The 17,297-nt window shown below is 40.9% G+C and overlaps 1 protein-coding gene across 1 annotated transcript in view; it reads left to right on the forward strand.

Annotated features, from left to right (window-relative positions):
* The window catches only part of EXT2 (exostosin glycosyltransferase 2), a 79,522-nt gene extending 62,504 nt beyond the window's left edge, over window positions 1-17,018 (forward strand). Inside the window, exons 11-14 of the mRNA XM_005154188.4 lie at window positions 6,610-6,753; window positions 7,272-7,400; window positions 8,607-8,689; window positions 15,188-17,018. Coding sequence (XP_005154245.1) covers window positions 6,610-6,753; window positions 7,272-7,400; window positions 8,607-8,689; window positions 15,188-15,326 — 495 coding nt within the window. The 3' untranslated portion in view covers window positions 15,327-17,018. The remainder of the gene's footprint in view (window positions 1-6,609; window positions 6,754-7,271; window positions 7,401-8,606; window positions 8,690-15,187) is intronic.
* The last annotated feature ends 279 nt before the right edge of the window (window positions 17,019-17,297 follow it).

Here is a 17,297-nt window from a genome sequence, read left to right on the forward strand (position 1 = left end):
ATATGCTTGAAATGGCAAAGCTTCGACAGCTGCTGTTGTAATGAGGGTATCCACAAGAAGAAAGTTTGTCCAAATCAGTAACTATGGCAGTAATAAGAGGTTGGCAGTCTTTGTATCTTCACTGGCATTTGAGTTGTTTGTTAAAAAGTATACTTAGGTAAAAGCAACACTCTTGTTTGCCTTCCAAAGCTTTGCTTTGAATGAGTGGATTTTTGTCTTCATTTGCATTTGAGTTTATGGCACAGTTCATAGTCTGACCTTATTGTTACATGTGTGTATTTAAGACAAACATGCTGTATTTGTACATAAATCAGAATCATTAGAAAATGTAATGTTATATTTTAAGAAAGGTTTGAACTATTCAGTCACTCCTGTACCTGCAATATGAAGAGTAAAATAGCACTGGGCTTCATACATGAGAGCCAGAACACACAACTATTACCTAAATAGAGTGAAATAATGAAAACCACTTTTCTAAAGGGCAGAGAGCAAACTAAATGTGATAGTTGTCTCATTTCTAACACTTAACTGTAGTTGTTAACACAAGATGTTTTTAAAGAGATGTTGGAAGTATTTCTTTAATGTGAATACATATGTGGTAAAATACGGCTCTTTCTCCCTGTCAAGTGAAAGAGACTGTTAGCAAGTAACGAGCTTTGGCCTCCAGAAATGACTTGTGGTAATGTAGATATGCTGATGTAACAACAAAGATGTTAAGTAGTGGAGACAGAGGTTTAATCTGTCATGTATGTCTCCAGGAAGGAAATAGTTTCCTTGCCAGGTTAAGAGTAGCAGGTTAGAACATGAAGCGTGAAAGATGAAATGAAGAGAAGACAACTGAAGGAAGAGGGTTTTGGCCACATACACCTTCTCACTACTTCGTTGTCTACACTGAATGTTTTAAGCACTGCACTGCAACAGCAAAGCAATCAAGTGTTGGCAGTTCTGCAAGCTGACTTATTTTTGCCTGTGTTGGTGCTCGTAACTGCTGGTTTTCAGGGTGAAGTGATGGGATGAACGATAACAAAGCCATAACGTGCCTGCCACGTCAATCCCGGCTCCATTTCCAGTTTGATTTTCATTTTCATCGAGCTGTCTCCAAGTAAATAGAAATAAGTTCTCTAGAAACCTAAGTGACTCTGTTAAGTAATTCCAAATGAATCTCTGCTACTGGCAAAGCAGGCGTGAAGGGCTTCAAAGCAGAGATTCAAACTAGAGCTGAGCTTCAGCTGCATCAACCAGGAGTCGTGAGAAGTAAAACGCGGTACTCGTGTCTGAAGCATTAATTTAAGCATCCTCAGTGGAGAATATTTGTGACTTCACCTCTATAGGGTCTGGTTGTGCTAAGGCAGGAAAAGGTTATCCTCATGGAAAAAGAAAAGGCAAAGAAAAGGTGATGTGAATTCCTCTGTAGTCAGTGTGATTAGGTGGCATTTGGGACTTGCAACTCGTCATCCCCAGGTCGAGCTGCTGGACTGGGCTGGCTAATTTATTGGCCTTCTGTGGACCGTATGCATTGGTCATAGGGACTATGTGTGGAGCAGTCCTTATATTCAGTGTGTGAATGTAACTGTTGGGACACAAGATTGTTTAGTCTGGCAGGCTGAAGGCTATTGCTTTTGCAGGATTTTTGCATTTTATTGTAAATCCTATTACTGTTTGATTCTGGGAATTGAACTTTAACTGCACGGCCGCATCGATGGAAAATTGAAATGCTTTATAGAGCAGAGAGCTGAGTTTGATTCCTTATATTTTGAGATTGCTTTTTATTCTTCCCCTGTAAATGAAATGAATAGAAATGCCTTAAAATACAGCAGAGTATTTTATGAATACACATTTTTCCTCATATAGAGGGTGGGTGATGTAGTTCCTACTCTCTGGCACAGAACTCAGGGGCTGAAGATTGATCTTTCCTGTCCCTGAGTGTCTGTGACTTGCTTGACAGGCCTGAGCTGGCTCCCAGATGTTTAAATTGTCCTCAGCCTGTGATAATTTATTTATCTGTTTATGTGTGTTACCAGAAAAGTATCTCTCTTGCTCTTGCCTCATTTGCAGGGGAATCCAGAGGGAACAGTAGCAGCATATAATGTTACTAGAAAGTTTTCCTTGAAAAGTATGTCTGCTTCTGCTTTGGGCATAAGGAGGGCTGGAAACGTGACATTCAGTAATTTTCTTTTCTCCTCCTGACATCCTTGAGACTTTACATTTAAACATGTGGCAAAACCCCCTCTGTCACAGACTTGTCTGAATGTATAGAGCAAGGCTAAAAAAAACCCAGGAAACTTTGATCTCTGTACACTTTCAGCCGTAAAAAATTATAGTAACACTCAAAGTGTCAGGCATTTTTTACTTGTTAAAAGTGAACTATTACGGTACAGTGATTTATGGCATCGCATAAATCTATTGGAGCAAGCAGAAAAATAGTCCGTGTGTGCTGCTGTATGAAGGTAGCAGAAGAATACTTGTGACAGTCTGAGTTTGGGAAAAGCATTTCTGTTAAGTTACATGATAAAATCGCAGGCATGACTTGGGGCACTGGTGGAAAAAAGCTATTAGGGCTAAACAGCTTCTTCTTCACGTACTGATCTTTGTGTCCACCGAGGGAATATCAAAGAGATGCGAGAAAAGCAGCAAGTATTTAGATTACCATAATGTAAACAAATGAAAACGGAGCTATTGGCTTCTCCTCAAGTGTTTGGTGTCTGAAGGTGGGACTGAAAGCAAGCGTTGTAGTGTTCCCACCTCTGCATATCAACTGGCTTTGGGGCAGATGGCTTTGTGTTCTTGTCACCCTGAAAAGTGGGGATAACAGTTTCTAAGTATGAAGTTCATGAAGGTTTCTTATGTACTTATGCAGCACTTTGTCCTTACAGAGTATTTTTGTTGCAGCAGGAATAGAAATCATCTAAATTGGGATTATTTCTCTAAATCCATGGGGTTTTGTTCACAATATTGTTTGGTGTATTGTTAAGTTTGTGTTTTATCATTGGAAGCTTTTTGCCTTCTGCTGGTAGATGATCCTAGTCTGTCCCAGAGCTATTTTTCAGTGTTTCATGTCTCTGGCATTCTTTAAAACCAATCAACTCTCTGATGAATTACATGTTTCAATACGCTAAAATCATCCTGAAGCTTGAATGCCTTCTTCAGAAGAATTCTTCCATACCCATTCTGACTGTTAAAAGTAGATTTTTCAGCATTCCTTTGTAGGAGGAATAATACAACTCTGTTTCCAACACACTTATTGATGGTTAAGTGCTGGCTGCTTTCAAAGCTCTTTTTGGAATTGATGTTATTTTACAAATTGAGTGCATGTGAAGCATCATTTATCTTTTAATGGGCTTTGTGTTGCCATATTGCTTTGGGTTTTAGCAATAGCACAAGCTGTCCCTTTGAGGACCAGGGTAGACCTAAGAGTGGATGTGGCTCTGGCAGAAGAGAAGCAATACTGATTGATTGGGATTTCTTTCATTCATAGAGGGTAATCCGTGATTCATGCTTACAACATTGTCATTGGAAATGCTGATGCTTTTTCATTGGAATTTTTCTTTTTTTTTCATATTTTTCATTGGAATTTTTCTTTTTTTCATATTTTCCATTGGAATATATTAATTTTATTATTTTCACTGGAAATGCTGATTATTTTATTAAATTGTAAGAGATTCTCGTTGTAATTAGCCAGTTCCAGTTGCATGTGACTTAATATAGTCTAACACGTTTAATGCATAAATGCTGGAGTTTATTCAGGAAAAGAAAGTGCTTCCCTGTCCTTTTGGCTACATGGAGAATGAGTTGTGGCATCTGTCCTGATGGCACAGAGAAACAGCATGGAATGGTTGAGGCTAGGAGGCAGAAAGAACTGTGGAGAAATGAGACGTTATGTGACTTGGGGAACTTGACTGGGAAACACAATTGCTATTGTTTTCTCTTAGTATCTCTTACAAGACTTTTAGTAAAGCTACCAAGTCAGAACTTCTCTTTGACTTTTCATGTGGGAGATGCTTCATCCAAAAATACTGATCTTCAGGGTTCTGTAGCAAAGTCACTGTAGTGTTGTCTGCAAAGAAGCATACCTCCTCTTCACTTGGCAGTATGCTTTTCTGTGGATGTGTCCCTCACCAGTATTAAATCAGGCTGTCCTCCTTTAGTCTGAGAACGTTAATAAGATCACTGGCTAAAATGGAATGTATTCCTAATAGACAAATAAATTAGAGGCAACCCTCAAACCAGAAAATGGACCCTGATACAAAATAAAGGATAGTATAAGAGTAATTGTCACTATTTTCTTTCTGAAAGCTTCCTTATATGCAGTAGCTGTATATATTAATTTTGGCACACAACCTGTGTATAGATTTGAGCAGTGAGCTGGATGCAGCTATTTGGAGTCTTTCCAGGAATTACCATTGAATGAGCTAGTGATGAACATTATGAAAAAGCCAAGCTTTTCCACTGACTTCGATAGCACTTTCAAAGGAATCTTTGTTTAAAGCAACCAAGTTGTTTTTTAGATGCATCAAACTGACAGTTTTCAGAGGGTAGGGTTGAGTTTTACAGTAATACAAAGAGATCTGTTTGAGTAACATGCATTATAGCTTTTATTTTATGTGTTTGGACTCTTGAAGATGACACCAAGGACAAAACCTAGAAGGGATATGAATCTTTGCTGCTGTGTTGTGAAGGCACTGAAGTCCCTTGGGAAGCAGTAGCTGAGTTTAATCTCTCTTTCAGCTGCTTTTAATAGCATGCCATTCCCTCTACAAGCATTCATAGCCCAGTGCACTGCAGATCTGTAGTGTTCTGTCAAATCCTTTCTTGAACTCCTTCAGTAGCTTATGTGGTGGTGCCTTCTAACAGCTGGAGATGGGCATTTTAATAGGTTTCAAAATATACTAAAATTAAATCATTAATTTTTGTGTCCTGGAGAGCAAGGAATAAAATGTGGGAAGAGGGATTGGTCATCCCTTTGGTTTTGTGTCCTTTGCTCATGTTTTTGACTTGTAAAATAGGTACTTCAAGACCTCAGTGGCTTGCCTGCCAAAAATCTGTACTTTTAATTAGCTGATAGCACCAACTTGTAACAATTTCCTGTGAATTTTCTTCCCTGAGTTCCAAATCATCCCTGCTTTCAAAACCCCTCTGTTTTAGAGGTTGTCCTCTCTAAATACACTCCCACTGCTTGTGCCCTGGAACTGTCTAGAAAGATTGATTTCTGGATAAAGTGCAAGTCAGGGAGTCAGAAGATCTGGTTCCCATTCTTTGTTTCCTGTATGATTTTTGGCAGGTTTCCTCATCTGCACGTTTGAAATAATAACTGCTCTCATCATGGGATTCTGAAGCTATATTAACTGACAGCAAGAAAATGTGTTGAGATGTCTAGATGAAAAGGTATATAGTAATGCAAAAATCACAGAAATGTGGATACAGGAGCAGGAATTTAAAGCTGATTGTTTTATCATATTTACTTTGATAAAATACTTGCATGGAGTCCTTGTAGTCCAGGCCTTCCAGCTGAAACTTACTGGCACATAGGAAGTGCCCGAAGTGAACTGCTGACAAGGCAAGGTTTGTAGGATGGTGGACTTGTAGCTAACCCTTTCTATAGTGCAAATTCAACCCTTGCCTTTATATACAGAGAAAGAGGTTTCCTAGTGAATTGATCACTGGGGATGTGTGAGATATTTTGTTCCTGATCTTGCATACACTATGAAATTTGGGGCTGTATGTGTTTATTTATGCACTACCAATCTAAGCCAGAAACTCTGTGACCTAACACTGAGTATCAGAGAGTCAAGGCTTGTATTCTTCCAACAAACCTAGCAGTTATTTGGATTAAAGGACAGATTTTGAGCAATTTGTCTGCAAAGAGCACAGATAAAGACCTTGTTAGTGATCAGCAAAAAGACAAACTGTGCATTCAGCAAGCAAATAGTGTTCAGGCCCTTCTAAATAATCATAATCCTTTCTCCCTTTTTTTCCCAACACAGAAATTGTCCATTATTTAATGTGGCCAGCAGTGTGGAGAACTGGGGTTGCGTTAATGATGCCCTTCTCCTTGTTCTTGTCTACCGTGTTTGATCCTATAGTCAGCTACAAAATAATGTATGGAGTGACAAGGATGGTATCTTGATTGTATCCAGCTGTCTGGAACAAGTCAAGGGCAAAGAGGCCTTCCATGTAGCAGTAGATCCATCCAAGCACCCACTAAAGAATACCAGAAATATTAAAATATAAGCCTGTTTTAAGCCTGTTCTTATCAAAGGAAGCACATTGGTTAGATCCAAAGCCAGCTGTGAAAGTAGTTAGGTTATAGCCACATCTACTGAAGTTAACATCAAAAGTTCCATTTTAATTATGCTTGGGTTTAGTTAGTGTTAAAACCTTTTTGAATAGTTGGTTGTATTTCTCTACAAAGGAGTTAGCATTGCTTTTGTGGCCTTTTGCTCTGGGATATGGCTTCCCTGAGTTGTAGGTTCCCTCTAAAGCAAGTTGGGCCTTTTTCATACTGATTCCAGGCACCTTTCTATTCCAAGAATTAGGACATAGAAGAATTGAAAGTGATCTTTGCACCACTGTGCAGATATGTTGCAGCGTGTCGCATCTCTTTCTCTTCAGGTTTGGCGTGAGTTCCCTGACAGGTTGGTTGGTTATCCAGGCCGCCTGCATCTTTGGGACCATGAGATGAACAAATGGAAATATGAATCAGAATGGACCAATGAAGTCTCAATGGTGCTCACTGGGGCAGCATTTTATCACAAGGTAATGTACAACTTGTAGTATACTAACGTACAACATGAACCTTTTATAAAGAGCTCTGTGTGTTTCTGTCATTGTCCTGTGTTTTGTGGTACTGTGATTGTTCTCTACAACATTCAGAGTGCCAGCTGCAAACTTACCCTAAACCTCTTGCAATTGCTGTGAAAACAACCGATTTGTGTCTGCCTATAGAATAAAACCATTACCTTCATGACCTTAAAGAGGAACTCTTGCCAGTTTGCATGAGCTGTATAACTGCACAGTAAATTCTGCAGTGAATGTAGCTTTGGAGCTAGCAGTTCAAGAAAAGAAAACAGATTGTAAAGAAATTTGTATGCTGGTTAGGAATTATGCACCCAAAAATGATTTTGTATCTGCTAAAGTAGCCCTTGCCTGAAGGCATTATCACAGTTTGCCCATAATCCATCCATACCTGCCTGCTGTTCGATGGCTGAACTATTTAGTCTTATAGTTACTGCATCTGTATTTAAAATTGTCTTCTCTCTCCATCTATCCTGCAGTATTTCAACTATCTTTACACCTACAAAATGCCTGGGGACATCAAGAACTGGGTGGATGCTCATATGAACTGTGAAGATATTGCCATGAACTTTCTAGTGGCAAATGTCACTGGCAAATCAGTTATTAAGGTGGGACATTTCTGCAGTTTATCTTTACAAAGTTTCAAAACATGATGTATATACTCACATAAATTTATTTAGTAGGCTTCAATGTGTTACTTAATCTTCTTTTTTCTCTCATTGACCCCTGGTTTGGTGTCTTGTTGTTCTTGCATGGTAGAAAAGCCCTTTTAGTAAAACTTTGATGCTAAAGAACAAAGAATTGTTGTTTTACCAGTTGTTTTAGGTGGTTATTTTAGCCATCTAGATGAGGTCTGAAGAAGGTGATTTAAATGATAGCTATATATATATGTGTGTGTATGCATATATAGATGCACACACCCACATATATATATTTTAACTATTTGGGATCACTAGCAGAAAGAAATTGCCAACTGTCCGCAGCTCTCTTTGTCATGGCCTGGCAACAGCTGATTTATAGGAATGTTAATTGCAAGAATGTTAATTGCAAGATCAGCTTTAAATGAACTTTTTATCCCTGAATTAATTTCCTGACATGTTTCGACACGTTTTCAGGTCTGGACATTCACTCTGTACATTCATTTCCAAGTGTGTCAAGTTGGAATGAGATTTAGAGGCCACCAGGCGTTACTTCAATTAGCAGGGTCCATTTTCTCCTCTGTCCATCATCATTTATTGGGGCTGGTGGCTGTGTTTCCTAGAAAAGCCTTTAGAAGATAAAGTGTGTGTTTTTGCTGAGAAAGGTTTTGAGCTCTATGAGGGCACAGCAGAGTAATTTGGCACCTCTGTGCGATTGGGAGAGTCTTGCAGGGTTTGCCAGTCAGCTCTAACTGGAGTGAGCGAAAGAGCGTCTGTTGGATTAACGTTACGGTGAAGTATGGGAAGCTATATTTCATCGCTGTTATGGCTGCAAGAACAAATGGTGTTTATACAGGGACCTTGGCAGTGAGAAAACAGTCATTAAACAGGAATTAAGGAGCTTGTCATCGCCACTTCTTTTCAGTTACAGAAGGAAAAAAATCCTCCAAGCCGTTTTTATTGGGCCCCTGTGAATTTTGCAGTCAGCCGGGCCAGATGGAGCTGAATGGAGGAATGGAGTGGCTTTTTTCTTCCCTTTCTTTTTAACCCCCCTCCTTTTTGAGCCAGCTCAGCTTACACTGCAGGCATGTTCAGAGGTATTGCACTGCTCTCTGAGCAAGGAGATTAATGTCCCTTCTGTTGCTATTTGATGATATCTGGCATGCCTTTCTGCAGGTGACCCCACGGAAGAAGTTCAAATGTCCAGAATGCACGGCAATTGATGGGTTATCACTGGACCAGACACACATGGTGGAAAGGTGAGTGACCACCCTTTATTCCCCTTGATTGCCTTGTTCTGATTCCTTAGAATCTTATCCTGTGTCTCATTAAATTAGGATCAAAAACGCTCACTGATTGTATTGCTGTAAATTGCTCATTTTGAAAGAATGTCGCATGGATATGATCAGCAAAAGTCATTCCTACAATGGATGATGTGACACTGAGAAGTGGACTACTACAAGAGAGGACTTTAGAAGGGCATAATTTCTGGCAGCTTTGCTGTAAAGTGTATAGGACACATACATGAAATTCACTACTTTCAGTAATACCACATTTATGTTTTTCTATGGCACTTCAACTGTAATGAGTAAGAGATCTATTTTCATTTTGAACTAGGCATTTGCTAGCTTACCAAAGAGATATGAGGATATAAGTTATTCATAATGTTATTTGCATTGATGTTTGTACATTGTCTTTCCTCCAGAGATTGTGAAGCACTTTGCTTCCTCCAATGAAGGGCATTTGCCTCTCTATTGCATGTCACGTATTTTGACAATCCCAGCATCATTATATTTCTGTGAGAATTTAGCTTTGAAATTAAGTTTATATTTGCAAGGTAGTGAATGTTGAGAGTGAATACTGGAAGTTGGTAAGGATAAGGATTGCATTCTCTGCTTGGCAGTAAAATGGCTTTCCAGCCTTGATCAAGACGCTAACCTTCCCTCTGCCTTGGCTTCTGAATGTGTAGAATAAGGGAAAGTTCCTTCACTCTTAACAAAGCTGTTCAACACCTGAGTTGGAAAAGAACTGTCATAGAATGGTTTGGGTTGGAAGGGACCTTAAAGCTCATCTAGTTCCAACCCTCCTGCCATGCTAGTTATTAGGTGAAACTAACCTGGGATCTGGAATGGACAAATGCATTTCACCTCAGGCTTCTTGTGTGGTTGCATCTCTCCTGCAAACTTTGGGAAGAATAATTTGCAGCCTTAGGATTGATGGGGTAGATAAGCAGGGGTGGCCATAGTGCTGGAAAAGACCATCAGAAGAGGTGACAGAATAAAAAATACCTGACCTGCATTTAAAATAGGCCATTTCATATTTGCACTGAGACACATAAGATGGATATCTTAACAGTTACCATCTTAATAGTGAGGGGTTTTTTCTGTCCTTCTCTGCATCACTCAGCAAATTTGAAGTGCTGTATCTATTTATTGGTCTTTAGTAATATAAATGATATTTATGGATTATAACTTATGCAGTGAACTAATGCAGAACTCAGTAGGTTGGGGCTTATTTACAAGAGGAGTACATACATATGTCTGATGTAAAAACACACATGATGCAACACATACAAACACAAATCTAGTTTGGCTGATTGATTGTTAACCAAGCATCATGCCAGATATTGAAGAGCAAAACCATGAAGGTTAGTGATGAAGTATTTAGATTGGATATATAATAAGTAATTAAAAAGTAGTATGGCAGTCAGAAGTAAAGCATGCATCATTAAGATGGTAAAAGATACTCTGCAAACCTCTTAAAGAAAGGGGTTGGAAGCTCTGTAGATCTTAAATGTGAGCTGAAGGGGAAGCACAAGGGGTTGTCCTGTGTCTAGCAGTTCTGCACTGGCTTTACAGGATGCACTACCTGAAGCCAGATGAGCTTTCCTGTGATCATCCTAGTAGCATTACAACAGCACATAGGAATTTTGATCATGAACTAGGTTCTCATTAAGATAAAAACTACGAAAACAGAAGATGGAAAAGTGCTTTTTGCTCCTCAGTGCATTATGATGCAGGGTAAAGGTCATATTTCCATGTCTACAGCAATTCTTGTATCCTCAGAGTAAAGTATCATTGACAGTTTATTGAGAACATGTTGAAACTGTTGCTTTGCTTCTCTGTAGTTTCCAACAGTCCAGATACCTGGGTTGTGGGAAATGTTAGATTGACTGCAAATCCACATACTTTTATTTGCCCAGCCAAAGGAATACATGCTGGGGTAGAGTCTGAGAGCAAGAGAAAATCTGGGGGGGGATACACAGTTTGGATGTATTCATTCAGGTTTCATTTTGAAGATCATTAATACACTGAAACATGCTACACCCAATACCTTCTCACCCTGTGTTGTTATTATCTACATTCAATATAAGGGAGTTGTTTGAAAGTCTGAAAGGGTTTCTTACTTTGAATCTTCGAAGCCAGTTATTGATTGTAAGTGGGTAATGAATGATAGTAATTCTAGAGCAGTAAGGCTTTTATGGCATCAGGGAATCCCTGTTTTATTATCAAAGAATAACTTTGTACAGATAACTTTACAGTGTTGGGTAAGAGGAAGAATACCTAGGGTATCAGGCAAAGAGCCATTATCAGCTCCACTTACAGCCTCCCAAACCTGACTCCTTGTTCTTTAGCATTCACAAATAACAAAGCAGGTAGTCTGAGCTGATTACTTGCCTGGATATTCAGGGATGAACCTACTGTTTGTTGAACAAGCATTTTAGTGGGGTTGCCATGGGCATGCATGACATTTAGTGTTACATTTCTGCTTCAGAAATAGCAGAGAGATGCCCAGCAACTGCCTGATGATTGTTTTGTAAGTATAAGATGTTTGAGAAGTCATTTGTGGGGATCTGTCCAGGAGAGACATGTGATTAACCAGTTCTGTTGGGCCCTTTGACACTTCCAGCAGAGACAAAGGATGGATGGCAGAGTTGAACTCTTATCTTCAGTATTAAGAGGGGGTTTTTAGACCAGACTGAAGTATGTTTACAACAACTCAAGGGAAAGCCAACACTGCTGTTCTTCCCGCTGTGTAGTTTCACTGATACAAATAAAAGACTTCAGTCCCCAGGGTTATCAAGCGCCATCATTAAAATACATTAACCAAAGAAAGCTTTGAACCAAGAATCCCCTTCTTGCCCTAGGTTAGCCTTTACATCAGGTCACAGATGAAGCTGTAGGAAGATCTCGTAATCCCTGTATTTTACAGGTGCTGTTTAGCAACAAGTTTTCTGCCTTTAGCATCTTTGCATCTGGCTCTCAAAAAAGAGAAACTCTGTAAAATGCAGCCTAGAGGGCAACTGCCTGTACAGTAAATACAACAAAGGCCTGAGCTGCTTCTGCAGGCACATTAACAGCAGCGTCTTCTTTAGGACATGTGTTTATTAGAGTCAAAATAGGAAGCTGTTCCCTTATGAAGCAAATGGACCAGGTAACAGTTGGCCAAAGGCTGCAGGTGCAGAGTTAGCTTGCCAAAAAATCTCTGGGTTACAAGGGAGAGGAAACTGATGAATAGAGGCCTTAAGAGGGCTCTTGAGTTCTAAGCTCACACAGTCTTAATTCCTTGTTGAGCACAACTGCATGGTGTCAGCAAAGCAAGTTAAAAGCCCAGATAATTCTTGAAAGGAAGCATGCCTCTGTTAGTATGAATTTGCAAGGCTATTGACACAGCCAAGAAAAACACATCCCTCCATATGAAGATGGCATGTTACATCTCTTGGCTATCTAGCTTTGAATGTTTAATGTTCTAGATACCTGTTCTGGTTTATAGAGTCATAGAACAGTTTGGGTTGGAAGGGACCTTAAAGCTCATCCAGCTCCAACCCCTGCCACGGGCATGGACACCTTCCATTGGAGCAGCTTGCTCCAAGCCCCTGTGTCCATCCTGGCCTTGAACACTGCCAGGGATGGGGCAGCCACAGCTTCTCTGGGCACCCTGTGCCAGCGCCTCAGCACCCTCACAGGGAAGAACATCTTCCTTATATCCAACTTTAAGTGTCCCCTGTTAAAGCCATTACCCCATGTTCTGTTACTACAGTCCTTGATGAAGAAGGACTTAGATTGTCCAAAAGTGGCAAAGGTTTTGGAATTCAAGTGATTTATTTCAGTACAGGAGATGAAATTTTTTGGAAAGAGGCACCTTTTCTTCAAACACATTTTGTAGCTTATGTATGACATTTCTTTCATCTAAAAAAGCCTGTTTCTGATCTTTGAATTTATGATTTCCTGAGGACTTCCTTTTCTAATTCAGACAGAGTGATTAGAACATACTGGGTTTTCTATTTCTTCATTTCTTTAACAATGAAATGGTTTCTTGGTGGTTAAAGATGCACTGTACTGGTCCTATATGGTCTTGCCACTAATGGTCTGCTGGAACAGTCTTGCCACCAGAATTAAGTTTGGCTATATCATGGCATCATAGAATAGTTTGGGTTGGAAGGGACCTTCAAAGGCCATCTGGTCCAACCCCTGTAGAAGGATTTCATCTCAATACTTTCTCATAAGACCTCATCTTTGATGTGGGAGTATAACCTTTGGAGGGAAGAGGTCACTTTTGTCTCCATTATCCATTTAGTCCTGTTTTTTGCTTAGTTCTGGTTGTGACAATGGCTGATCTGATGTGGCCACCTGCCTACCAGGCAGCAGGCTGAGATAACTAATTCATTTCACACTGGCCACCAAGCAGCTGTTACATTACAATGTCTTTCAGTCATGACTGTCAGGGGCAGGATTTGACCCAGTAGACTGGAAGTATTCTTGTATTCCAGAGACCAGTGAGGGCCAGCAGCTGTGCAAACTCCTCACATGAGCATCACTCAGTGCATCTACCTCCTCGCCTGTGATGTCTCTGGTTTTCCTGCCATGAGACTTTCCCAATGCACACAACTTGCATTACAGTTAGCCACGTTTCTCAGCAGTAACAGATCATTTGAAAGTGTGGCCTTACCTGAAAATCAGATGTGTTTAAGGTATCTCATCTTGGGTGACAGATTGGTGTTTGAGGAGAAAACACCCAGTTCCTGGTGTCCATAGTGCTGTAACCTTCCTGTGCCTATGGCCCAAAGCTCGCCCTCCTCATGGTTCATCTTGTTATTGAAGAGGTTGAGCTTGGGTCTCTTCACTTGAGTCCTGACTGATGGCTCCTTCGCTGTTCCAGATCTGTGCTACCCAGGAGCAAATAGTGCTTGAGCCAGATCCAAAGGCTGCCTTCCACTGCACTGAGTTTCCTCTTACGCTCTGAATTCCTTGTTTGTTTCCTAGCCCAAAGGTTTGAATCTGGAGGTAGGAAGAGGTATGAGGGGATGAGAAGACAGAATTTATATGCATTTAGCTGTATATACATATTTTATTCAAGTATCACCCCATATGAATTAGTTTTCTGCCACTTTTCTCGAGCCATAATGGTCTGAAATGTGAGCATTATAGCTTAAAACAGCCACATAGAGATATAGCACATTAACAACCTGGACTTTGTGCTTTCCAGTCATTTAGTTAAGGAGGGAGCCATGGGATGGCTCAGAGGCTGAGGAATTGATTTTGAAAGCCAGTCTTGCTGTGCCATCTACTTCAAAAGAGTATTTGGGGCAGTGCTGAGCAGTCCCCATCACAAAGCTGTCACACTCAGTTGCTGTGATTGACCGGGTCTGTTGAGGAAAATTATCCTGGAGCCACAGTGACCCCCTCACCCTTCGAAGGGGTCGGGAGAGGGTGCAGTGGTTGGAGAGCAGGGGACCTGCTCTGGGACCGCCTGCAGCACGTCAGCCTCTGTAGTGAGTCAAAATACTCATTCACTTTGTGAATGCAAATTTGAATGGCAAAAGAAATGTGACCTGTTTTCTTTCTCTGTCTGATATTATGTGTTAGGGACTGTTGTCATGGTTCTTGGTGTCTCAGGTTCTTAAAAGCTGGTTTATCAGGTACACAGCTGGTGTTAGCTGAGCTGTGGGGGGGTGAGACAAGCTTATCGCTGCCTTGCTTCCACAGGTAGGGCAATTCTTTCAGTGAAAGAGTTAAAGGAGCAATGTAAGGTTAAACATCTGTGTGCTTGATTCCTGAAGCACATGGCTGTTCCCTTCCGCAGCGTTACTGACACCTGAGGTTATTAAAACTGAAAGAGTCATCAGCGGTCCCATCTTTTTTCTGCTAATGTGCCTTAACTGCTCAGGATCTTTGTATTTAGACAAGGGAGATAAAGATTGGTTTCATTTTAGAGTTTTAGTTCAGCTTCATGTTTTAAGTTACGGTGCAATCAGTGCTGATCATACACATTTATTTCTGTGGGAAAAGATAGAGCTTCTGAAGAAGCCTGAAAAATCCCAGACTTTTCCTTAAAACTCCCATTTTCACTAAGGCTTGGCTTTTGCAAAACCCTTGTTATGAGCCAACCTGACCCAACAGTGGCCCTTTAAGAGACATGTTGGCAGTTAATCTGTTCTGGTTTACAGCATGTACATTGCTTTAAGAATGACTGGAATTCTAGGGGGAGGGAGAAGGGAAGCTTTGACCTCCATGTGCACATGTGCTGCTGCCAGCATCCCCTTGCTCGTCTCTGTGATTAAATGGATAAATCAAAGAACACCAGCTTCTTTGCAGTTCTCTCTGCAGTGAGGCTCTCTTTTTAGTTACTAGTAGCCAGAGTGGCTGAAATGCTTCCAAGCACAAGAGGGAAGGCTTCTCCCAGTTATGTTGGTGTGGGAGCCGATAGCCAGCCCAGTTGTTGGGGTTCTTAATGACACTGCTTTTCCCTTTCACCAGATCCGAATGCATCAATAAGTTTGCCTCTGTCTTTGGGACCATGCCTCTCAAAGTGGTGGAACACCGCGCTGACCCTGTCCTGTACAAAGATGACTTTCCTGAGAAACTGAAGAGCTTTCCCAATATTGGCAGCTTGTGAAGGCAGCTGTGAGACAAACCTGAATGATGAAAACGACAGCTGAAAAGGTGCTAAAAAGGAACTAAAAGGAATATGTGGCCCTGAAGAATCACTAGAGAGTGGGTTACATCTGAGGGAGATGGGAATGAATGTTGCATTCTGGTATGTTGTCTTCCTTTTACACTGCACAGAGGTGTAATGGAAAGCTGAAAAACTGCTTCTCTTTTGATCACAGAGGGTTGAATCTGTTCATGGGTCCTCCAGAATTGCCCCCCATGCACTTTTCTCCAAAGGAGACTTTATGCATCTGGAAGAATAAAGCAGAATCTCCCTCTCTGACTGGCATGAATGATCTCTCCCATCAAATGTGCTGCAGCTCTCTGGTTTGTAGCATCCACCCAAAGCAACTGTCTGCAGTGCATAGCTGCTCTCTTTTCAGAGGAGCTTATTGCCTGTGTGGTTGGTGGGCCTCTATCTTTTGGGTTTAATTGTGGGCTTAAGCAACTGTGTAACAATCATTTTCTTCTGCATAGTGAGACAAGCATTTATCTTTTTACAACATCAGCAACAAAAAGCCGTGCGTTGTCACATGCCTTAAAGGGCAAAGCATTTTGTGTTTCATAAATTATGATGGTGCAAATTGAGACATGCAGCAGCTGGGTGGATGGTCTCCTTCAGAGCAGAGACCTGCAGGAAGAGAACCCCAATTGCTGCAGCTCTTCTTCTCAGGTTTTCTGCTGCGTCCATGCAAGAGACTGTGACTCTATGCCAAAGCTGGTTGTGTTACAATGGAACAAGAGATGTGTCTTTCAGTCTTACTATATTTTTTATTTTCATTATCAAAACAGTGGCCAGGTCACAGTTTTATGTCACAGCCATAGGTAAGAGCAGTTATAAAGCAAGTTTCTTCACACCTGAATCCTCTTCAGCAAGCATGTGTTGTAGTATTGATTTGTAAACCCCTTAAACCTACAGAATTTCCCAGTTACAGCTTCCATGCGGAGGGATATGTGTACGTACAAGTCACTATTAATGCACACTTACAAACTCCTGTGAATTACCAGTCTTCTGCTTGTAGTTTAAGGAGCAACAGGCTACCACTGAAACATGCAGCACTGGAATCGTTTCTCAGTGCTGAAATGAACCTGAATTAGAAAACTAAATGCAACAAAATGAGAAATAAAATTGCCTGGAATGTTACTTTTGCCCTTTAGTGTTAAAGAGGATCCCAAGCTGGGGTGAGAAAAGAATCTCTTTTCCATCACCACTGATAAAATGTTTGTTACCAGATACGGGTGATTTCAGTGTCTTTTGAAACCTCTATTACTGCCAGCTACAGAGACAATCCTACTTGATGGGCTGTTTTTCTGTTTCACTGCAAGCAACCTTATTCCTCAGATTTTGCCAAACCCCAAACAATAGGACAAGTGTTAGGCATCACGGTTCACCCCCTCTCCTAAGCTGGATACGCAGCAATGACAGAAACCAAATGAAAGTCAGGCTAGAAACAGGAAACATCTGCTCCTATTTGTCTCACCCCCACTAAGACTTATCTTATTGCCCAATGCAGTGGATGTGCTGTGAATGAAAATCATATTGGAACAATAGCTCTGAGGGGATGCTTCACTTCATAACTCCCCTGGGATGTGCCTGTAAACTGTATCGTCTGATTCTCTGGGAACATTTAATTACTAGTAAATGTTTTTCCCTGCAGTCTTTGTTTCATTCCTAAGTTGCTGTGGGAGGGGGCATTGGGAAGCTAGGATAGCTGTTGCAGTGATAACAACTGCTGTCTGCACAGTGGGTGTCACAAGAGAGAAGGAGGTTTGTCGCTTGCTGTTTCTCTTTTACAGCCTCTCAGGTTCATTGACATGAACTTTCTTTCTGGATCTTCCCATTGATTTATGTCATGGTGCTTGAGCATCAGGAGATACCAGCCTAATTCCCTTGAGCAGTTTGCTCTGAAAGGGTCATTGTGACAATGCAGTAGTC

The sequence above is a fragment of the Melopsittacus undulatus genome, chromosome 4 (assembly GCF_012275295.1).
Source record: "Melopsittacus undulatus isolate bMelUnd1 chromosome 4, bMelUnd1.mat.Z, whole genome shotgun sequence".
In the NCBI taxonomy this organism is placed as follows: Eukaryota; Metazoa; Chordata; class Aves; order Psittaciformes; family Psittaculidae; genus Melopsittacus; species Melopsittacus undulatus.